Source organism: Phascolarctos cinereus, unplaced genomic scaffold, assembly GCF_003287225.1.
Source record: "Phascolarctos cinereus isolate Bilbo 61053 unplaced genomic scaffold, phaCin_HiC Scaffold_3;HRSCAF=262, whole genome shotgun sequence".
Taxonomy (NCBI): Eukaryota; Metazoa; Chordata; class Mammalia; order Diprotodontia; family Phascolarctidae; genus Phascolarctos; species Phascolarctos cinereus.
The window spans coordinates 205481345-205506042 of NW_027555736.1; the positions used below are offsets into that span (position 1 = coordinate 205481345).

The 24698-nt window shown below is 37.0% G+C and overlaps 1 protein-coding gene across 1 annotated transcript in view; it reads left to right on the plus strand.

Annotated features, from left to right (window-relative positions):
• UNC79 (unc-79 subunit of NALCN channel complex) overlaps positions 1–24698 on the plus strand; it is a 316047-nt gene that overhangs the window by 266083 nt on the left and 25266 nt on the right. The window contains 3 exon segments of the mRNA XM_078151418.1: positions 694–804; positions 6124–6228; positions 20940–21017. Coding sequence (XP_078007544.1) covers positions 694–804; positions 6124–6228; positions 20940–21017 — 294 coding nt within the window.

Genomic DNA, 24698 nt, shown 5'->3' on the forward strand with positions numbered 1-24698 from the left:
GAAGATACTTTGTAGTTATGTATCTGGTTACATCTTAGGTGCTCCATTCCCTTGCATCCCCAAGAGTGTAAGCTCCTTAAGGACAAGAATTGTTTTGTTTTTGGTTTTATGTCCTCAGTGCCTAGCACAATGCCTTGCACATAATATTAGGCACATAGGTTGGACATATATGTGTATATATACATATGTATTTATATATATGCACATATTTTTATATGTGCATATATATATATTTACAATAAGCTGCTAACGTTTGGTATTTATATGCTAAGATGCTTTAGAAGAAACAGTTCAACACAAGATGGCAGATGTTTCTTTTCATTCCTTCATTCTAGTCAATTCAGTTCTCTGATCCAGAGTTTTTCCCACTGAGCCATGCTGCCTGTCACTACTGAGGGTGGGTTTAGAAATGATGTCATAGGAAAGAGTTGGATTTCTTCCAAGCAATAACAATGATAGATTGTACTTTGAGCCACTGGGTGAAGCTGCATTTCTGATGTCTGATGCTTTGTTTCTAGTATGCCTTATATACATACAGGCGCTTTCCTGAACAAATTTTTGGCTACAAAGGTAGCCTCCTTGTCTACCTTCTAAGCAAAAAATTATTTGTTATGGCGTTATAAGGTTTTAATTCTATTTATTTATGCTGAAGGAATCAGCAATTGATTTTCTTCAACCCATATCCCATTGCAGAGTCTGCTGGAACCATTTTCAAAACTACTCAGCTTTGTCATTCAAAATGCTGTCTTCACATTGGCCTACCTGGTGGAATTGTGTGGCTTGTGTTACAGAGCTTTTACTAAGGTAAGGAAGAATATAGTGGGTGTGCCAGACTATGTTGAAAAACTTTTCCTCCCTTAAATGTAAAGAAATTATTAAGTCTTTTGGCCTTTGGCCCAATATATACCATTAAAATGAAGCTTTTACACACATTATACTTAGTCTGTGTCTTGAATACACTCAAACCAGTTTAAAAAAATACCAAACACTTACTATGTGCAAGGCACTGGCAATAAAAAAGAAAAAAAAAAGAAACAATTCCTGGCCTCAAGGACCTTAAGATTACAACTTGTATATAGATGAATAAGCACAAAATAGTAAAAACAAAGTAATCTAGAGGGGATAAGGAAAGCACTAATAATGGGGGAATCAGGAAAGGCCTTTTGCAAAACAAACACAAACCTAAAAAAAGGGTTGTATTGATTAACTAACGAGAGTTTATTAAAATCCTACTATATGCCAGGCAGTGTGTAGGTGTTAGTGATACAAAGACAAAAATATGACACAGTCCCTATCCTCTTTATATCTACTGGTAGATGAAGGAGTAGGAAATGAGAAAGTATTATGAACAGTTTGGAAAAGAATGCAAAATAGAATGCAAGGTGATGATGATGACAACATACTCATATGATGATTTATATTGCTTGTTTGATCCTCACAATGACTCCGTGAGTTAGGTGGTTCAGGTATTATTGTTCTTACTTTACAGAAGAGAAAACTAAGGCTTAGGAAGGTATCAGGTCTTATCCAAGATTATATGTCTCATAAGTAACAGAACTGAATTAGACAGAATAGTCATTTATATACACTTTTATAGTTTGCTAAGGCTTTTCCTACATGATCTCATTTAAGCCTCATCATAACCCTGTGAGGCAGGTACTGTAGGTATTTTTATCTCCACTTTACAGATGAGATTGGAACCCGCTGTACTACTACAGCTACCTCATCATCATCACCATCATTGTCACTATTATCATTATCATCATGATGCTAACAATAATAATACTATCCGACTCCAAATTGCAAAATTCTTTTACGTCTCTTATCTTGTTTTGCTCTCCCAGTGGCCCTGTGAGAGAAGGTTTCACCAACATATTTGACAGTCTCTTATATATCTTCTGATGCTAGTAGAATTAGGTGAATTCAGAAATGGTTGAACAACTAGACCAAAAGAGTGTCAATCATTCAGTCAGTAAACAGTTGTTAAATGCCTACTATGCTCCAGGCACTGTGCTAAGCACTGGAGATACAAAGGAAGGTGAAAGACAGTCCCTGCTGTCAAGGAGTTCATAGTCTAGTGAGAGAGACACCATGCATAACTATGTACAAACAAGATTCATAGAGAATAAAGGGGAGGATAGTCTGCAGGAAAGGAACTAAGAGTAAGGAGGACTAGGAAAGGTGGGATTTTAGCTGAGATTTGAAGGAAATCAGAGAAACTAGGAGGTGATGAAGACTGATAGCATTCCAGATATGGAAGACAGCCAGTGAAAATGCCCAGAATTGGGAACAGCGTCTTGTTCAAGGAAGAGCAAAGAGTCCAGTGTCACTGGACTGTAGTGTATGTGTGGGTGTGTGGGGTAGGCAGTATAAGATATTAAATATAAGTAAACTGGAATGGTGGGCAAGTACATTATAAGGGGATTTGATTGTCAAATAGGGCATTTATGTTAGATCCTGGGGGTGATAGGGAGCCAGTAGAGTTTATTGAGTGGGGAGGGAAGGATGACATGGTCAGATTTGCACTCAAAGAAGATCACTGACGGCTGAGTGGAGGATGGACTGGAGTGGGAGAGACTTTTGTCAGGGAGACCAACCAGTAGGCTATTGCAATAGTCCAAGTGTGAGGTTGGGGTGGGAGGGGTGGGGATTTAAAGGAACAATGTCGTCCTGGAGGAAAGTCTCTAATATAGTTCCACAGTGCTCTGTCCTTGGCCCTGTACTAAGTAATTTTTTTATAAGTAACTTAATTGTATTACATTTTTATTTTATTAATTTAATGAGAATTGTTTATTTTATTAGTAACTTAACTGGAATGATTAACTTAATAATTTAAACATGAATACATGTTTATCACATTTGTAAATGGTCCAAAGTTGGGAAACATAGCTAATATGTAGGTTGAATAACAGAATTGTGATCCAAAAAGATTTTGACAAACTAAAATGTTGGTCCAAATGACAACTGCTGATGTTTTTCATAGAACTTTGTGATTTACAAAGTACACTATAGACATCATTGTATTAACAAACTAATGAGGAAGGTCATATGGAGGATGAAAAAATTGAGACTCAGAGAAGTTAAAAATTGTTGCCATGGTCACACAGGTAGCTGGTGTTAGAGGGCAGGATTTGAGCTTCTTCTTATACTAAGTCTCTTCTTATATTAAGTCCTGTGCTTTTTCCATTATCCCATGCCACTTCGTATCTAGAATCTGGTGATCTCTAAATTCCTCCTAGTTCTATGTCTATGATCCTATGAACTGAATCCAAAAAAGAAAAAAATATAATAGAAAGTCCTATATTTAGATTAAAAACTCAATGGCTCAATTACAGTAAAAGAGAATCAATAGAAAGCAGTTTGTGTGAGAAGGACCTACAGGCTCAAGAGGAACCAGCTCTGACATGGCAACGAAAAAGTGGATGTTCTTTGAGGCGGCACAAACACAATCATAGTATCCAGAATGACATAATTGTATGCCTATTGTATTCTGCTCTGGTCAGACCTTCTGTGGAATATTATGTTTGTTTTTAGGCTCCAAATTGTAGGAGGGATATTGAAAAACTATAATGTATTCTAGAGGAGAGTGACCAGGAAGATGAGAAGATTTTAACCATGACATATGAAGAAAAGAAGAATGTCGGGAATGGGGGAAGGGATGTGATAGCAATATTCAAGCATCTGAAATCTGTCATTCCAATTTCAACTCTGAGATTCTATGATTCTACCTTTTCCATTTTGTAGAGACTTAAGTGACGTGCCCAAGGTCATACAGCTCACAAGTATCAGAGCAGACATTCAAAGTTAGGTCTTATGATTCTACTTTCCGTAATACTATAAGTATAGACTAGATGCTCTCTTCAGGTCCTATCAAGTCCTTATGATCCCATGAATAATTTTTACATCTACTCCACACATCATTCTTTCATCCTAAAGCAGAAAAATGTTGGCTTGTCATTTGTAAAAAGCCTGTGGATATAGCTCCTTAATTCTCGTCATTGATTTCATCTTCCCAACTCTGGCTTTTGGACTCTGAGATTATAATCTCATCTTTTGTCATCTTGCCTTAATGGTCTCTCAATTGCATTACCTTGAGCTCAGAGAGTTGTTTGCTTCCTCTTGAGAAAATGGAAAACTACTACTTGCATGGCAAATAGATGCAGAAGCGTTGTTGGGGTGGTTTAACACTGTTCTAATGGAAAAAACAGAAGGCAGGATAGAAAGAAGATATTTTGTGCTTGTAAAAATATGAAGTTTGAACATATGAAGTTTTCCATTCCTAGCTCTAAAGTTTCCCGTTTTTTTTTCTCAGTAGGGTCTCTGTTTTTGCCCTCATCTATACTCCATGCAAAATGCTTCTTCATAAGGATGTCTCTGTTTACCTCAACAAATGCTAACTTCTTGCCAAGGGTTTCTGTTGTTTAATCCACCTATATTTCTTCTCTGTCCCTACCTTGCCCTTTTTTCCTTCTCTCCATATTATAGCCTTTTCTTTGTGGGTGTATTGATATCACAGGACCATGGGATTTAGAATTAGAAGGGATCATAGAAATGATTTTATATAAAATCCCATTTTATAGATTAAGGAACTGAGGTCCAGACAGGGGAAGTGACTTGCCCAAGTCCACAAAGGCAATAACAAGTCCAGTTCTCTTTCCATTGCATCAAGATATTCTCTCTGCCTCATGATTTATTTCTGTAATTTATTTCTTATACCGCCTGTAGTAATATAAACTTACACATCAGGCTTGGTCTTCTTTTTAATCCTTCTTTGAAATTTCCTCCCTCCCTCCCTCCCTCCCTTCCTTCCTTCCTTCCTTCCTTCCTTCCTTCCTTCCTTCCTTCCTTCCTTCCTTCCTTCTTTCCTCCTCCTCCTCCTCCCTCCTTTCCTCCTTCTCTCTGCTCAAACCACAAGCACCCTAGCTCAGGCCCTCCTCATCTCTTGCTTGGGCTATTGCAGTAACCTTCTAATACATCTTTCAATCTCCTTTTTTCTATCCAGTTCTCATAGCTAGCTGCCAAACCAATATTCCAAAATACAGATATGGCCATATCACTGCCTTATTCAAAAACTTTTGTTGTCTTATTATTGTCTCTAGTGTAAAATACAAAGTCTCATTATTTAAAGAATTTAAATTTCTCCCACCTACCTTTCCATACTACCCCTCTTCATGTGCTCTCCATTCCAGGCAAATTAGCCTAATAGCTGCTTTTTCATATATAACATTCTGTCTCCTACCTCTGTGCCTTTGCATTGGCAGTATCCACCCTCTCCTTCATCCCCATGTTTATAAGGCATTCCCTTTTGATCTCCAACTTGTAGAATCTAAGATTTCTTTCAAAGCACAACCTTTCCTGCTATTCTTCCTCAGTCCCTCTAGTTATTAGTTCCTCCTCCATTTTGAAATTGCTTTGTACATACTTTGTATTTATTTATCTATGAACATAATGTATCTCCTATTCCCCTCCCCCCCCGGATCCTCCACAGAGAATTGGTCAGGGACTATAATATTTCTGGTTTTGTATCTTGAATATAGTCATAGAGCCTTACGTATAGGAGGAGCTACTGTAGCTACTGTTGAATTGAAGCCAAAGAATTGAAGGAAAAGATTTGGAAAGAAGCATGACCAGCTGTCTAAACAAGGCATTGGTGTAGTGGAGAAGCACAGAATTGGAGTCAGAGGGCCTGTGGCTGTCATCTCTCCACCTCCTTAGTATCCTCATTTCTAAAATGAGAGAGTTATACTAGGCTCATTCTATGAAGGCAGGAATAATTGGATTTTTCATTTCTTCTCAAGCATCTGTAGAAACTCTCCCTCTATAAATGGGGAAGGCTTCCCATACTTAACAATATTTAGGAGGTAGATCTTCTGCTTTTCCCTGGTTAATTAAATTACATGTTCTTAGTGCTTAAAAGGCAAATTGAAATTAACTTTTTTTGGGGTATTTTCTTTTTCAATTTCATTTTTCCATTCAACTCAATAAGGAATTCTTAATACATCCTGTAGTCACGTTTTTCATTTCTGACCTATGCATCTTGCTGAAGCACTCAATGACATTACATTGGTCTATGCTAAGTGAATTTTTAGAAACCTTGTTCTCCCTTATTTTCTTTTTGTTTAGGAACGGGATAAATTCTACTTGTCTCGTAGTGTTGTCTTAGAGCTACTCCAAGCTCTGAAGTTAAAGTCTCCTTTGCCAGATACAAACCTACTACTGCTGGTCCAGGTAGAGTACTAACTCACTTCTAATCCTTTTCATGGTGCCCATGCATGTTTGTAAGAATGAAGGAAGATAGAGGACTGTAGGGTTAAATCCCATAGTCCCTGTCTTCTCAGTGACCGCAATTAAATGTCTTATGAAGACTGTGCTCTGACTATTACTCTGCACTGATGTTCATTCTTCCAGTTGGCTTAGTAACCAGGACATTCCTGTTGTGCCAAATGTTTGGCCAGATTGGTTTTTCTTCCTCATCCTCAAATGTTTCATAGGATTGTAGGGTTGGGAAGGAGTGCAGAAGTCATCTAGAAGATTTGTTCCTGCCTCTCTAGTCTCACTGCCACCAGCACTAGCTGGTCCAGGGCTTGGTACCTCGATTTCTAAAGCAGTCTCCTAACTGATCTTTCTTTCCAACTCCAATCTCTCTCCTTTCCAATCTATCTTGTGGGCTGCCATAAGAATAATTTTCCTTAAGACTGATTATTTTACGGAATAAGAGAATTTAGAGGTCATCTGGTCTAATCCCCAACCAAAGCATAAACCCTGTCTACAACGTCCTGTAGGAGATGTTACCAGCTTCTGCTTAAAGTCCTTCAATAATAGGGAACTCACTACCTCCTAAGACAGATCATTCCACCTATGGATGATTCTCATTGTTAGGTAGTTGTTTCTTATATTGAACTGGACTCCACCTCCCTATAACTGTCTTCTACCTCCCCACCTTGTTCCTAGCTCTTCCCTCTGGAGGCAAGTAGAATTAAGTCTAATTTCTCTTCCATGTCACAGCCCTGAAGATATTTAAAGACAATAGTCGAGTCCCCAAGTCCATTCCAAGTCAAATATCCCTAGTTCCTTCAAAGGATCACCATACAGCATGGTTTTTTAGCTCCCTTTGATTGTTACCATAAAAAATCTAAACTTATCAGCCTGGCATTCAAGGCCTCCATTATCTTTATTCCCTAATAACTAGTAACAGTTATTATCTTTATTCCCACCATTCTCCAACATGTTTCCTCTGCTGTAATAAGTTGATCTCTGCTTATAAGATAATAAAGAGTAGGTGAACATGAGGACAATGTAATGCCAAGGTTGCCAGGTGCCCTGTCACTTGTCCCCTAATCCCTAAAATATTTCAGAAGTGTCAGAGTTTAGATTTTTCTCAAACACTAGATTTGAATAACAAAAGGTTGCTCCTTTTATCTAAGAGGCAATATATTTGGTGCAGAGGAAAGAGCATTGGCTTTTGAGTCAGGAGAGCCAAATTCTAGTCATCTCTTTTCTAATAACTCATTGTGGGACTTTTTAACCTCCTTGGGCCTCAGTTTTCTAATCTATAGAGGGGGTTGGATGACCCAGGGAAAGAGGCAAAATTCCCCAAACATCTACATGTGTTGTCAGAACTGGGTACACTGCGTAGTGGAAACATAATCTTTAATTAGTCTTGGGTAGATAATCATTGGCCTTTGCTGTCATAAATTGCCAAAATTGTGTAGTGGTAGCATAACTGGATATGGATTCAGGAATATGGGAATCTAGTCCTGTCTCTAATTGTGTGACCCTGGGCTGACTTCTCTGAAGCTCAGATTTCTCTTTTGTAAAATAGAAATAATGATATTTACATAAACTCACAGTGCACACCTTATAGGGTTGTCATGAGCACCTGTGGAAGTGCTTATTTTAAAATCATAGGAATATAGATCTGGGAGGAACCTGGGAAGACTTTGAGTCCAACCCCTTCATTTTAAGTACAAGGAAACCAAGTCTCAGAGGGGAAATGACTTGCCCAAGGTTATGTTTGTCAATGGAAGAATTGAGATTTAAATATAGGTCTTGTCATTCTAAACCCAATACTCTTCTCCTTATGCCATAATTCTGGAGTGTTATATAAATGCAAAACATTATTGTGAATATTCTTTTTTTTAGGGGTAATGATATTCTTTTTCAAGTTAAAAAATATGTTTCAATCTATATTCAGACACTATCAGTTCTTTCTCTGGGGATGGATAGCATTTTTCATCATAAGTCCTTCAAAGTTGTCCTGGATTGTCGTATTGCTGAAAATAGCTAAGCCATTTGTAGTCATCTTACAATGTTGCTGTTACTCTGTACACGGTACATTTAACTTTGCATCAGCCCATGCAAGTATTTCCAGGTTTTTCTGAGAGCATTCTGATAATCATTTCTTATAGTACAATAGTATTCCATCTTAATCAGATACCACAACTTGTTCAGCCATTCCCCAATTGACGGGCATCCCCTTGATTTCTAATTCTTTACCCCCAGAAAAGAGCTGCTATAAACATTTTTGTACATACAGGTCCTTTTCCTTTTTGCTTTTTTATCTCTTTTGGCATATAGACCTAGAAGTGGTATTGCTAGGTCAAAGGGTGTGCCTGGTTTTATAGTCCTTTGGGCATGGTTCCAAATTGCTCTACAGGGGCAGCTAGGTGGCACACTGGCTAGAGCACCGGCCCTGGATTCAGGAGGACCTGAGTTCAAATCCGACCTCAGACACATAACACTTACTAGCTGTGTGACCCTGGGCAAGTCACTTAACTCCATTGCCTAGCCAAAAAACAAAACCAAACAAAAACCAAACAAAACCAAATTGCTCTACGGAATGATTGAATCAGTTCACCACTCCACCAACAGTGCATTAATGTCTCATTTTTTCCAAATCCCCTCCAACATTTGTCGTTTACCTTTTCTGTCCTATTAGACAATCTAATAGGTATGTGGTAGTACCTCAGAATTGTTTTAATTTTCATTTCTCCAATCAATAGTGAGTTAGAATTTTTTTCATGTGGCTATAGATAGCTTTGATTACTTCATCTGAAAATGGATTATATCTTTTGATCATTTATCAACTGGAGAATGGTTCTTATTTTTATAAATTTGACTCAGTTCTCTATATGTTTGAGAAATGAGGCCTTTATCTGAGAAACTTGCTTCAAAATTTTTTTTTACAGTTACTATTGCTAACTGTATTTCCCTCTATCCTATTCCTTCCACCTCTGTTTATTCTGTTCTTTCTCTCCTTTCACCCACAAGGATCATAACCAGTGTTACCTTTGAGTAAAAATAACTTTTTAATATCAAAATATCCTGAAAGTTAAACAGGAGAAGCATATGACCAGCAAAGGGAAAAGAAGAACCTTTCATTTTTTAGAATAGCCTGAGAGGATTTAGAGGTCGGCAGGTTGGCAATTGTGGATACCCCTTTGCACCTGATAACTTTAGAACTCTGGTAATTCTACATCAGACTTGGGTATCACTTAAAGAAAAGATAGGCTCTGAAGCTGCTGTCCTTTGGACCTGTGAAGGCTTCTGTGCCTTGAAGAGGGCTGGTGTGGATAGTGGATCTTCTGGCCCTCTAGGGCTCTGTGCTGTGGCTGCTTGGCTATGAGGTCCATTAGTCAACTCTAATAAGTACTTGTCAGTAGACAGCAATGAGATACTGACAGTCCAAATTACTCAGTGGTTAAACAATGATTATAGCATCAAAGCTAGATGAATAACAAAAACAAATATGCTTCAGGAAAGAAAGTGGTAAGAAAAAGGATATTTCTTGATGTATTCATGCAGGCAGTTTATGAAGACATGTATTTCCTGTTTTCTTGGGTGAATTTGCATTTGTCGCTGAACCATGAACTAATATAGAGAAATCAAAAGGTAAAATCATTTGGGCTGTGAGGCAGTTGTGTCAGGCATTTGGAGAATAGGCCCATTGGGGACAACTCTATGAATAATACATTTTAATCCGACTTCAGCCTTCTTCATTTGGAAGAAGGGCCAGCTGCACAGAGAGCAGCCTTCACTCAAAAATCAGTTCTTGTCCTGCCAGTTTTTAAGTAAGTGATAGGTTCTTATGCTCTTATAAACTCAAAGTAAAATGGTTTCATGAGGAAGTAAAAAGGAAAGCATCCTTGAAAACATCCCTTTACCCAGTTTTCTGAAAGCCCTCAATGGGTTTACTAAGAATAGATGAAAGTAGTACAGTTTCTCTCTCTGTGGTTATATTGCTCTTTTCTCTATTACTTTAGACTTTCCAGACTCACTAATAATTCTCTGGGAGCAGAATATGTTGTTGGATTGTTCATTTAGAGGAAAAAAGCTGAGGACCTTCTCTTCTGAGCTATTCTAATAGCACCCTCATTGGTTTCTCTGCCACCAGTCTCTTGTCCCTCCAATCAGTCTTCCACATAACTACCAAATTATATTCCTAAAAGTATAAATCTGATTATGGGATCATAGAATCATAGATTTAGAACTGAAAGGGACATTAAAAGTTATCTAGTCCAATCTCTTCATTTTACAGTGGGCAAAATTGAAACCCAGAGTCCACAGACCCCTGTTACAGACTTGAGGACAATCCAATGTCTTCAACTTGTCATTTAAAGCCTTCTATAATGTGACTCTCATCTACTTTTTTAGTTTCATATTACTTTCCATTACATAATTTCCATGCCAGTCAGACTTTGCTAATTGGTCCCTATATATGTCATGTCATCTTTTGCTTCCATGCTTTTCTACAAGTGGTTCCCCCATGTATGGAATGTATTTTCACCTCAGTTCCATCTTGTAGAATATTTAACTTCTTGCAAAGTACAACTCAGATGTTATCTCCTTCATGAGGTTATAGATGTAAAGCTCTTTACGAACTTTAAAATCTGTAAATATCACTTATTATTATTATTTCAATAAGTGGACATAAAGATCAGAGTTTTCTGTCACTTTTCTTCATGTCCTCCTAAAGAATAAAAAAGGACTGGAAGTGGATATTGGATAAGACAGCTTAGGTTGAGTCAGTGATTGGAGCCTGGTACATTCATTGCTGTGCCAGTCATGGAAAGGTCGGGGAAGTGAGATTCTTCTTTTAATGGGTAATGAATGTTTTCAGATTCATGAAGAAACATGTTTAGTGATCCAGTAAGTAACTCTGGTAAAAATTTAGCCTTCTTTCACTTCCTTCTGTGACTCTCATCTAAAACCATTGTAGTATGTGTGTGAATGAGTATGTATTCGTATATGTGTGTGTTTGTGTGACAGTGTGTGTGTGTGTGTGTGTGTGTGTGTGTGTGTATGGCAACTAAGTCAAGACTTAAAAACAGGAAAAAGCAAAAGGTGGTAAAAGTAACAACTTGTACATCTTATCATGAATAATATTAATCTCAGAGAGAAGGGGTTAAATTACTCAAGTCATGGAAATAAATGTATTCCTTTGCATCATAGAGGTCCATTTAAAGTAGTATTACCTCTACTACTATACTAACAGAAAGACACTATGGTATAGTGGACTGAATCAGTCTCAGAGTCAGGAAGACCTGACTTTAAGCTTTTTCTCTCTATATATAGCAACTGTGTGACTCTAAGAATTTACTTAACCTTTTGGTGCCCTAGTCAATTCTCTAAGACTCTATGTTTCAGAACAATTAGTTTCCTCACTAGGAGCTCTCTACACCTATGATATCATAGGTATGGATCCTAAATTTTTCACTTCCTCCCCTCTCTTCTTCCTGCCTCTCCCCAGAAATAATTTGACTGAGTAATAATGTGGATTGAAGGCGCTTCCTCTCAACTGAGTGGTTTCATTCTGTGTAGCACAGTGTATTAGGCATAGAAAGATTTGCAAAGATATATAAGATTATTTCCTTGTCCTTAGGGAGTTTCTTTACATGGTATTGATCTTTATTTTTTAAAAAAGTGCTATCTAATTGTAAAAGCTTCAAGTATGGAACTGGTGCCAAATTGCTTTTCTGTCATTTGAGAAGCAACTTAATTACTGAAAGCTTATTACTAGGTTAGACACAAAATAATATATTTTTCAGTCATAACAATTTGTGAAGACTATCTACTAAGACCATCTAACCATTTAGGGGTTGCTGCCTGTGCTGGTGGGGGAAGAGTCAACCAGTTGGATGACAGAATTAATTGATCAACAAGCATTTAGTAGACATCAACGATATGCCAGATCCCGTGGCACTAGCTATACAAAGACAAAAAGGAAACAGTCTCTACTGTCAAAGGCATCTACTTTCTTTTCAGGTCTTTGCTACTACAAAAAATTGTGCCATAGATATGTTGGTATTTTGATATTTGGCTTTTATTACTGCCCGACTTCCTTGGGGTATACATGCCTAGTAATGGGTTATCAAAGGTTATAGACATTTTTAGTAACTTTCTAAGCATAATTCCAAATTGTTTTCCAGAATGGTTAGATCTCTCTCATAGTTCCACCAACAAACAGTGTGTTACTTTGCTATCGTTGACTATTCCCTTTTTTTGCTTTCTTAGACAGTTTGTTAGGTGTGAGGCAAAACCTCAGAGTTGTTTTGTTTGTACTTTTCTTATGCAATTTGGAACATTCCTTCCTATTGTTGTTAATAGTTCATTGTTAATAGTTGAGCCCTTTTGAGGCCTCTTTGTTCAGATCCGTTGACCAACTATCTATGGGGAATGGTTTTTGGTTTTACTTATTTCTGTGCCTCTACAACTTGAATATCATGTCTTTCTCAGATATTTGATACAAAGATTTTTGTATCTTCTTCCCTTTGTATCCTGGTTGCATTAATTTTGTTTATGCAAAATCTATTTAATTTCATGCAATAAAAACATTTTTGTGATAATCTCTATCCTTTGTTAAGATCTCTCACCCAAGTCATAGCTGTGAAAGGAACCTGAGTGAATTCTCTTGTAATTTTTTTTATATGATATGACCTTTACTATTCAGTTCACATATCTGTTTTGAACTTATTAAAGTATATGGTATCAGATGTTGGTCTAAACCAGTTTCTAAGAAACTGCTTTCTAGTTTACCCAACAATTCTTGTCAATTAGGGACTTCTTTCCCAGATAAAGGGGTTGACATTCTTTAATTAAAGTTCTCAACAAGCTGAAAGATGGGCTGAATCTAATTTTTTAAAAGTTCACATTTATATAGTTTTATAGTTTACAAAGATCAAATGATTAAATAAATGTAAAATGATACACTTAGGTTAAAAATTTATCTGATCAAGTATGGGATTAGGGGAGGAGAACATGACTAAAAAGTAGATCTCATGAGAAAGTTTTAGTTATTATAAGTTGAGTCAAAGTAACACAGTAGCCAAAAACAATAATGTGAGCTTAGGCTCTTTGACTAGAGTCCTTCTCTGATACGTAATTATGGGAGGAGACAACCTTGGATTTTTTTTTAAAGCTATGCCAACATCAAGTTCTATAAAGCTGAATAGCTTTCAAGTATATGTCCTGGCAATGGACTTTGTTGCCTGATGACCAATTTAGCTAAGTGTAGAAAGAGCTTTGTCACCATAAGGTTAACCATTAGATGGAGATTTTTTTTTTGGCCCTTAAAATTCATGAAGCCTTTTGTCAAGCCACAGAGGGTTGGTGGTTTTAGGCTGAAATGAAAAGTACTGTATACAGAAGTACAAGCCTAATGAAAAACCATTTAACTGCTTTCTGAGGACCAACCTCGCTATTCAGTTGGGCTTGTCACCAGATTGGCAATAGGGTGATGAATGTTTGAGTCACAACAACTCTGAAATCCATCTGCTGAATTATAGAAGCATTTTTATCCAGACTGATGGAAGGAATACCCACACTGATGGAATTATAGAAGTTTTAACTATTGAAATATTGAAGAAATATTCAGAACAAAAGAGGCCATAGTCCCACTCCATCTGTGCTGATTAGCTACAAGCATTTATATATCTTTTTAGTTTTTGCAGCTTCGCAAATAATATCTGTTTATCCTCACAACAACCATTAGAGATAGATGCTATTATTATTATTATTGACAATTGAGGAAACTGAGGCAGAAAACTCAAGTGACTTGCCAAAAGTTATGCAACCAGTAAGTGTCTGAGTCTGGATTTCTTCTTGCCTCCACATGTAGCTCTCTACCCATTGTGCCAGCTAGCTCTCTCTAGATCACATCTAAAGTACAGTGTTCAGTTCTGGATGCCAGGTATTTTGAAGGGACATTGATGACCTAGAAAAGTCAAAAATTGGATGACAGTGATTGGACTCAAAACTATGTCATATGAGCTTATTTGAACTAAAGAAGAAAAGATTTGGAGGGAGGGCAAGGGAGGGAGACATGATCAATGTCTTCAGATAGTTAAAAGTTTGTCTTGTGGAAAAGGGATTAAGTTCATTATTCTCCATAGACCCAGAGGCAAGAACCCTTGTGTATTTGGGGATAGGGAAGGAAGTTATAGATAGGCAGACTTCATCTCAATTTAAGGACAAACTTCAAAGACCTTCATAACCTGTCTCCTTCCTATTCTTCAGTCTTCTTAACCTTTACTCTCTTTTACACATTGGGCTTTTACAATTGGATCTCCTTCTTGTTTTTCACACTTGTCTTCTGACTCCAAGCATTTTCATCTGCATGCCTGGAACTCTCTTTTTCCTAACCTCTATCTTCTGGTTTCTCTGGCTTCTTTCCAGTCTCACCTAAGTCCTACTTTCTACAAGAAGTCTTTCCTAATTTTCCTAAATTTAGTGCTTTTTTCTCTAAGATTATCTTAAATTTATCTAGCTTGCTTGTACATAGTTGTTTGCATGTTGTTTCCACCTTTACTGCGAGCACCTTAGGAGCAAGGACTGTTTTCTGCCTTTCTTTGTATCCCAAGTGCTCAGCATGGCATACAGTTGGTACTTAATAAATGCTTTATTGACTTCAATGCATCTAGTATTTGCTGAGGTCCTACTATGTGCCTAACAGAGAAGTTCTGTTAATTTTCATCTAAAACTCCCACACTGTAGCACATAACTCTGGCTTCACTCATAAGTTTAGATATCCTGTGGGAGAAAGGCTTTCTTTTAATGATAGATTTACTGTGGGCTGAATGACAAAGGAATTCCACAGTATTGCATGTGGCACCTACATTAACTCACTCTGCAGGCATTTCTACTGCTTACTATTGACATGAGGTTATTAATATTAGATGAGTTAGTAATAAGCTGATCACTATATTCAGAGGAGAGGCGGAGATGCTATTTTTGGTGCATTTTATATAATGAATGCATTTGATAATGGCACATAATGGATGTCTGTTTCTTTTGTAATCTTTATGGGGGAGTGCATTATTACAGTGACATTATTACTATATTTTATTTGGAGGTAAAGAGGTTTTTTTTCTTCTTCTATGTTAGTCATCATTTTCCCTCTCTGCTTTTAGTTTTGTCTTTGTAATGGGGAAAATTCTGCGTAGCTGAGAAAAAAAATTTCAGTCCAGTGCTGCTAAATGAGCAAAGAGGTTTAGAATCTTGGACTCAGAATCTCAGGGTTGGATAGGCCATTAGAGGTCATCTTGTTCAACTCCGACCCTGGGGAGACATTCTTTTAATAATGTCCCTGACAAACAGTAACTCATGGAATCTTTGCTCAAAAAGAGGCTCACTGTCTTGAAAAGCAATCAGATTTGAACAGTTTTGTCATTTTGAAGTTCTCCTTAGTTAAATTTTGAAGTTTTCCTTAGTTAACAATAACAAGTCACATTTACACACAATTGAGGGTTTACCAAAGCTGTTTTCTCCAAGAACCCCTGGAGACCAATTGCCCCAAGCACTATTATCCCCATTTTATAGAGGAGGAAACTGAGGTTCAGAGAGTTGTCCTTGGTCATATAGCTAGTATATATCAGAGCCTAGACTAAAACCTTAGTATCTTCATTCCTGCCATATATTAGGAAGTACTACTAGCATATTGAAGAGTGTCTAGAGAAAGGAAACTAGGGAGATGTCTCAAAAGCATGCCATATAAAGACTGGATGAAAGAAATGATGATGTTTAAGTTGGAAAAGAAAAGACCTGGTAAAGACATATTAGCTTTTTTAAAAAAAAATTTGAAAGACTGTTTTGTGGAAGGGGGGTTAGAATTATTCTGCTTGGCCCCAGAGAGCAGAACCTGGAGCCATGATTGAAAGCAGCAGAGGTAAATTTAGGCTTGATCTTAAGAAAAACTTCCTTACAATTTCAGTTATTCATATATGGAATGGGCTGCTTTTAGACCTAGTGGGTCATCATTTTCTATGATTCTGGCTGTGCAAGCCCTATGTTCTTTCTATTACATTTAGCTGCCCTCTTTAGTTTTATAAATTAGTCTATACTGACATGCAAAAGGAATAAGAATAATAATAATACAGATGATAACTCACATTTCTTACATGATTTTAGAGTTTAGCTATTTTTTTAAGAATCCTTTGAAAAGGCCAGCAATTCATAAATGGCCCCACAACTCTCTCAGGGTCACACCATTACTTTTAAAGCAACTTTTTAATCTTACTTGCTCAGTGCTAACATAGGATTGGAACTTGACCTTGCACCTCAGCATAAGTTAATTCAAACCATATCTGATGATTTGACAGCTATATGTGATTAGTGCCATTTTGCAGCTAGTGGAATGCATAAGAATGGCAGATACTACAACTATATGCACTTATATAAATGGCTGCATTTCCACAGATTCAGAACATTGAAGCCCCTAAAGAATAAAGAGAGCTTACCCCTGGAGACATATGGAGCCTTGGTAACTTACAGTACTGCCCTGGATTGGCTCCCCAAGGAGGGGGATGTAGACATTTGCTCCTTGGAGTCGGTGTGTTCCCCTGGGGCCCTTCTTCCTTGTCAGTGCTTTTTGTCTCCTTGAGTTTTACTCAGCTTTCAGCAATTGATGGCTGGTAAGCCTCTTCCTCCTTTAGTCCCTACTGTGTGCTCATTATCTCCTCCTTACTTGTGTCTAGTTAGTCATGCTATTCATAGATGTTTGGATTTATTTGGAGCTTTCAGGGACCATAGAAACATGTTGAGTTCAGTTCTCTCATTTTTCATATGAGGTTTGAGTAGTTGAAGTGACTTGACTAATTTATGTAGGCGTATTTCCCATGACTGGCTTGTAAGCTCCTTGAGAGCTGTGTATGTCATAGCTGTATTTGTGCTCCCACAAGTATAAGCACAGGGTCCTGCACATTTTTCTTTTAGATTTGAAAGTGATTTATTTGTTTTAGGGCAGACCCAGAGACCCATTGAAGTCAATAAAGCATTATCTGCTAACGCAGATAGGATCCTGTTCTGCAATTTAGAGTCTTATAAAATTGCCTGGGTCACTGAGAGATTATGTGACTTGCCCATGGTAACTTGCTCAGCTAGCATGTGTCAGAAGTAGGACTTGAACCCAGGTCTTTCTGATTTTGGGACCAGCTCTATGACACTTTATGCTGTGGGCAAGTCATTTAACCTTTCTCGGCCTCAATTTCTTCATCTAAAAATGGGGATAATAATAGCATCTATCTCATGGAGTTGTTTTAAGGATCAATTGAGATAATACATGTAAAATGCTTCTCAAGCCTTTAAGTGCTCTATACATGGTAACTAAAATGTTAGCTATCATTTTTCCTTTCTAATGAATAATTATTCATTGAGTTAAATTGACATGATTCTGAGTCTGACCCCTTAAATGGGACATCTCTTTATTCTGTTCTATCTTTTGTGGTAAAAGGAATTAGCTGTAACCATGGTTTTTCTGATCAAAGCATTTTTAAGAGTTTAAACTCTGGGAGTGTTTATAAATTATCATTTTTGGGAGATAAGTCATCCTGGCAGGAGGCACCTCTATTGCCTTCATCATCACGACATGCTTCTTTCTTAAATACTTTGGCCAATATTGGAAATTTCCCCCCCCTTTTTTTTTGTTTTTTGGCCCAATATCTTTGCTTGTCCTTGTAGTGGAATCAGGTCCAAGCTATATGCCTGTGTAGTGATGAAGTAAGGACAATTTTAAAGAAACTCTTTGACGACTCTGAGAATACAGGACTGTTGTTTTTATGGCCAAATTTAACTGTAATCGCAAAACTGGTTCTCTAGTTTTATTCAGGCAAATTGAAGTTTTAGAGAATTGTGGTAAGAATATTAATTGCTTTACATTGATTTAATCACTTTGCTACTAAAAATTTTACATACATTTTCATGTTAGATCCTCAGTATAATCCTGTGAAGTAGATAGAACAAGAATTATTGTTTCTATTTTGCAGATAGGGTAATTGTGGCTCAAAGAGATTAAGGCAGTGGTTGAAGGTCACATGGCTAGTAAGTGGTGGAGCCAGGACTCAACCTGGAGATTGTTGACTCTACGTCTAGTGCAGTGGGAATGCTGCACCAAGCACTGCCTAAGATTGTCCCTACCACTGTTCCTTCACCTCAGTATTTTGTAGCATAAATATTCACATTAAATGTTTGGGTAACTATTTTAATATAATTGGTTTCCTTTGTAATACTATTTTATTTAGCTCATTTTAAAACAATATTCTGTGAAGGTGTCTGTAGGCTTCACCAGACTGCCAAAGGTGTCCCACCACACAAAAAAGGTTTAAAACCTTTGTCTTAAATTGCTTTAAGCATGGATCCTGTCTATTGCACACCTAACAAAAATCATCCCCCTCTGCTTTGAAGTACTTCACTTTTTCTTAGGTATTGTAATTAATTTGTGTTTTGTAGAGAGGCAAAATGTTATAGTTGAAAAAAGCAATGGCCTTTGAGTCTGAATATCTGGGTTCCATTCTAGACTCTGATGTTTATAAGCTTCGTGATCCTTAAACTTAAACTCTCTGAGCTTTAGTTTTCTCATCTGTAAAATAAATATCACAAATTTGTACTACTTATATCACAAGAATTTAAAAACAGGTCAAATATTTTGTTGTATTGTAACAAAGCATTATTTTAAAACAACATATGGTGATTTTAGGACTGTCTCAAAAGAGGAATCATTTAATCAGACACTCCTTTTTACAGCATATGGCTTTAACACCCATGACATTTGACATACTATACCATAGAATGTACTGTAAAGAACTTAGAAAGGAATGTTCCTATCCTCAAAGAACTAATGTTTTAGTGGAAGAGATATATCAAATGCTAATGAATGAATATGAACATAAGTTATAGAAACATACCTATAACCATCTCAACTCTTTCAAATATTGACATGGAAAGGATTGGAAGTGGTTAGTTACTCAGAAATGTGTAGAGCTTTTTAGTAATAGGAATCAAGAGGAATTACCCAGAAAAAAGATTAATAAAGGTAGTACAGTCTAGTGGACAGCAGGTCAACTTTTAAGTCTAGTGGGCTTGGGCTCAAGTTCTACCTTTGACATGTTATCAGCTGCAGTGACCCTGGGCAAGTTGCTTAACCTCTATTCCATAGGTAACTCTTCAAGACTATTAATTTTAAAGGAGTTGCTAATCTACATCTGTGGTAGGAACTTCCATGCTCTTAGTATAGAAGTAATTTTCATAGTGCAAAGAAATCATAGGTCCAGCCCACTAAACAAACCAATCAGTCAGTCTGATGATGGTGAAAAACAGGAAGTATCCTTTGGATAGAATGCAAATGTCCTGTCTCACCTAGACAGGGTCAGCTGGACATGGAGTCTGACAGTCCTCTGTTATGGGGTAGGCTGCCAATTACCCCACAATCAGGCACACACCTGCTTCAATATGTCTCATATGGCTTTTCTGAGGCATGTGATCTGTAAACCTTATAACATTGTAAGAATGAGCTGTGATCTAAAAAATTATTTTCTTAACTTCCTGTAGAGCAGTAGAGCAGGACTCCAATAATTTCTGCAGCTGGAGAACAGATGGTAATAGTAATGATGTTAAATGGAGCTATTTGCTCCATCCAAGCTCGGCAGACTTTGTCAGTTATTGTTTGTGTTTAATTAAGTGGTTACCCAAAAAATGCCAACAGTTGAATGCTCTGTACTTGTTTCAAGTGGCAAGCAAGGCCCCACAAAATTCTAGATGAAGTGAAAGAAGGCCGGTTACTGAACTTTGACCATGATCTAGTGATTTCCTCCTGAACACTGACTCGGGCAACAACTGATTTTCCTTGTAGATTGTCTGAGGAGAGGGGGAGAAGATTAGAAAATACAGGTGAAAAAGAATGCCAAGGCTGATTGTTATTTTGGTTTTTTTTTCTCGTGAAATTACAGCCTAGTAATAGATGTCCTAACTATACATTTAAACTGGAAAAACAAAAGAATAAGAGTCCAATAACCCCTGGAAGCACCATGGTATAATGGAAGGGACATTGGATTGAGGATCCCAGACTTTGCCACTGTATGACTCTGCACGAATCCCTTCCTGTCTCTGGGCCTCAATTCCCTCATTTACATAATACTATTATACTTGATATTATCAAAAGTACCTCTAAGCTTTAACATTATATGTTCTGTCATTCTGATATTTAGAGATGCAGGGTGGTGTGGTGAAAAGAACTCTGGATTTGAAATCAGAGAACAAGGGTTTGAATCTCAGTTCTGCCACTCAGGACTTGTCTGAATTTGGGCAAATCATGTAGGAGGGGGTAGGACTAGGTGACCTCTAAGATCCCTTCAAGCTTTAAATCTATAACCCTAAATTCAGCTCTAACATTTTATGCTCTATGTTGTCTTCTATTTTCTTTCTGATGGAGCATCTTAGTCTTATTTCACTTAGTGCTTTTGTTACAAGTAAGAATTCTTATATTAATCTTTGATGCTGAATTTTCAATAGAAATGAGTTTGTTTATGTTGACTAAAAGATTGGATGTATCCAGGACAGACTGCTCTGAATGTAAATACTAATGAATTTGAATTGAGCTAATAAAATCATGAATTACTTGTTAATATTGAAGGACTTTTAGAAAAATAATTCCTCTTTCATTTTCTTATTAGTTTGTTTGTGCAGATGCTGGAACCAAACTAGCTGAGTCAACAATCCTGCACAAGCAGATGATCGCATCCATGCCTGGTGTAAGTCTGGAACCTAAATCAAGTCCTTCATTTCACCTTGGGTCTAATTCCATGCGGGTAAACATATTTTAGCCCAGAAGGATTTTTAGCTTGTTTTTTACTTTTTTTTTCTGTTTTCACAGAGGTTGTAAATGCTGGAAATAGCCCTGCTTCAATTTTTAAAAGAACACTAGTAAAAACTTAAATGGATATAGCAGACTGACATTTCCAAAAGAGATGGTTCAGAATGTTGAAACCAATTCAGTTGTTACAGGAAATCACCTGTTATCCAATTTTGGAAATATCTAACAAGGGTTCCATTAAAGTTGTATTTAAAAAAAAACTCTTCATAACTCCACTTCATCCATTCAATTAAAGAAAAATGCCAGAAAAATTCATGTATGTAGCAATACCATGACTAATTTTGTAACCCTCCATCTTAGAATTCAGTTTTTTCTATTATCAATAAATGTTACCAGAACAAGTATTTATTCTTGTAGTAGCAATTTTTACTGTCTCTTATTAATCTCTAAACTTTCTACAGAGCAGTATATCTATAATAGTGATTTCTACTAGAGGAATAAGTACATATTCCCTAGCCTGCTTAAAGGCTTAGCTCAGATAGAACCTTCCTTTGTGAGACCTTTGCTGGTCCCCATATAGTACTTTCTCTCACCTCTCAATGTAATTAGGTTGTATATATTTTACATTTATTTCTCTGTGTATATGCTATTTTACACAGATAAATGGCAAGTAGAATGAGAGCTCATGAGGTCTGGTACTGTTTTCCTTTTTTCCTTCGTACACCTACTGCCTAGAGTAGTACTTAATAAATGCCTGTTGAATTGATTTGATTTGAAATGAATTTTTCTGATAGTAGGGATGTTACCTACATTTGTCGACAATAGAGAAACTGAAATTTTGACTAGTGGAAAATATTCTTCTCTAAAGTGGCACAGTGGAAAGAGTACTGGGCTTGGAATCAGGAAGACTCATCTTCATGCATTCTTATCAGGCCTTACTAGCTGTGTGACCTTGGGCAAGTCACTTAATGCCATTTGCCTCAGTTTCTCATCTGTAAAATGAGCTGGAGAAGGAAATGCAAACCATTCCAATGTCTTTGCCAGGAAAACCCCAAATGGCGTCACAGAGTCAGATGTGACTTAAAAAAAGACCTTATGAGATGCCTTTTCATGGTGTTGAGGTAACCCTGGGTCATAAGTTCTGGCTGGTCCTACTAAAGGCTTCACATAGAGTCCCAGTGACAGACTAGCTTATCTAAGTGCAGAGACTTATCACCAGAAGGTTAGCCATTAAGTGTTTTGTTTCGGGTTTTGTTTTTGTTTTGGCCATAGAAGATTGTGAAAATAGCACTTGAAGGTTTGCAATATAATATAATACTTTAAATATAAATACATAATTTATATCTATATCTGTCTGTCTATCTATTTATCTATCTGTATCTTATCTGATTTGATCCTCACAACATCCCTGAGAGGTAGGTATTATTATTATTATTATCCCAATTTTATACATGAGGAAACTGAGGAATGGAAGGGTTAAGTGACTTGTGTAGAGTAACATAGCTAATAAGTGTCTAAAGGAGAATTTGAACTCAGGTTTTCCTGACTCTTAAGTCTGGCATTCTATCCATTATGTTACCTAGCTGCCTTAGAATAACAGACATTTATAGAATATTTTAATGTTTGCAGATCACTTTATGTACATTATCTCTTTTGGACCTTACCACAGACCTGTGAGGGAGGAATGACAGATATCATTATCCCCATTTTACAGAAAAGGAAATGGAGGTTCAGAAAAGTTAACTAATTTGCCCATGTTCATACAGGATTTGAATCCAGGTCTCCTCTACTTCAAGTCCAGCACTATCTGCCTCTCCAAGCTTCCTGTCTACTAAGGTGTTGAGAGATTATTATCTTAATCAGTGGAGAGAATATCAACTCCAGTGAAATCATAAATCTTTTGAAGTATCAAAGTTAAGTGGAAGTGCTCACATTATCTTTGAAGAGAGAAAAAAAGAGAAACCCATAGTACCTTGTTGGTCTAGTACAGGAGTGGGGAACCTGAGGCCTTGAGGCCACATGTGGCCCTCTAGGTCCTCAAGTGTGGCGCTTTGACTTAATCCAAACTTCACAGAACAAATCCCCTTAGTGAAAGGATTTGTTCTGTAAAACTTGGACTCAGTCAAAAGACTGCATCCAAGGACCTAGAAGGCCACAGGTGGCCTCAAGGCCATAGGTTTCCCACCCCTGGTCTAGTACCTTTCCCCTGATGCACTTTGAATTCCTTATAGATCTTAATTATTTGCTTCTTACAAAATTAGTTTGGAGGAAGTTAGATATGAATCTTTTCAAGTTGCAGTTTGGGACTATAAATCAGAGAACCAGATTTCTAACATCATCATTTTTCTAGTGTAATCAGTCAGTCGATAAACCTGAAAAGACAAATGAGGCTGAATCCTTTATATTTTCCAAATCTATGGCCATGGGTGTGTTTACAAAGCAAAAAATGAGTGTTGGCAGTTTTCTGATTTGGTTTATAAAAGTAGCCAACTGAGGCAGATAAATCAGATCCCAAATTGGATTTGGGGGCTTGAATTCTCTAAATTGAACACTTAGGAGCCTGAAAAAAAGCTAAATAGCAGTAAATTCTCAACCTCCCTTTTCTGTAGCTTTGAATCCTAACTATATATCCTCCAATAATATTTTTTTTGTTATAGAAACCTGATCAATATGGCATAACATGTTACTGATGAAAGGAAACAATCACTTTCAGAAGGTCTAGAGAACAGATTTTTATATTTATATGGCATATGCAAAAGGTCTAAACGATGGCACAAACTGGGAAAAAATCTCTTTATCTTCTGCATTAGTGGTTCAATATTCAATAACCTTTTATAATTCTGTCATTTGGCTTAAAAAACAAAAAAGAAAACCGTTGCTGCCATAGAATGGTTGGAAGACACCTTGACAGGCAGGCATGCCAGTGACCTTACTTTACTGTTTGTTATCCTGCCATAGAAACTGACAGGCGTAACATTGGAGAAAAAGCTAAAAGATGATGTTGTTCAGCAAAATTCAGACTTAAATGAATACAGGGAAATGAGAGTCAATTGGTGAGTGGATTAAGTATTTCAGATTCCGGATTCCCCTAAGGAAACATAGGTCTCCACAGGACTGTTAATTAAGCTTCAGAGGTGATCTACTTTTGAACTATATTATAGCCAATCTAACATAGGAACCTCAGCATACCTTTGATCAATTAGTCTATATGAGCATTTTCCCTCTCTCCCTGACATGTTAAATTCATTGCATTTGCATGGAGAGACAGTAGTTTTACATCTTTAAATAACTAAGTACTGTGGTATTCTTTATCACTTGCTGTCTCTCTTTTTTTTTTAAAGATCTCCAAGTTACCTGCTAACATAAAAGAAAAAGAGTGGCAGCCATTTATTTCTTTTCCCATCTTATTGTTATTTCACCCACTGCTTACCCTGAGGAAGAGGTAAACAGTAACATACATGTCTTTCTTTTATCAAAAGGAAAGGTCAATGCCTTGAGGTAAACATGGTGACTTTTGAAAATAGATGAGCAATGTACAATGACTTCTTTGGAAAAATACCTTAAAAAGAAGCAGATACAATAACTACTGATAAATCTCCATGGTGCTTTTCAGCCGTTG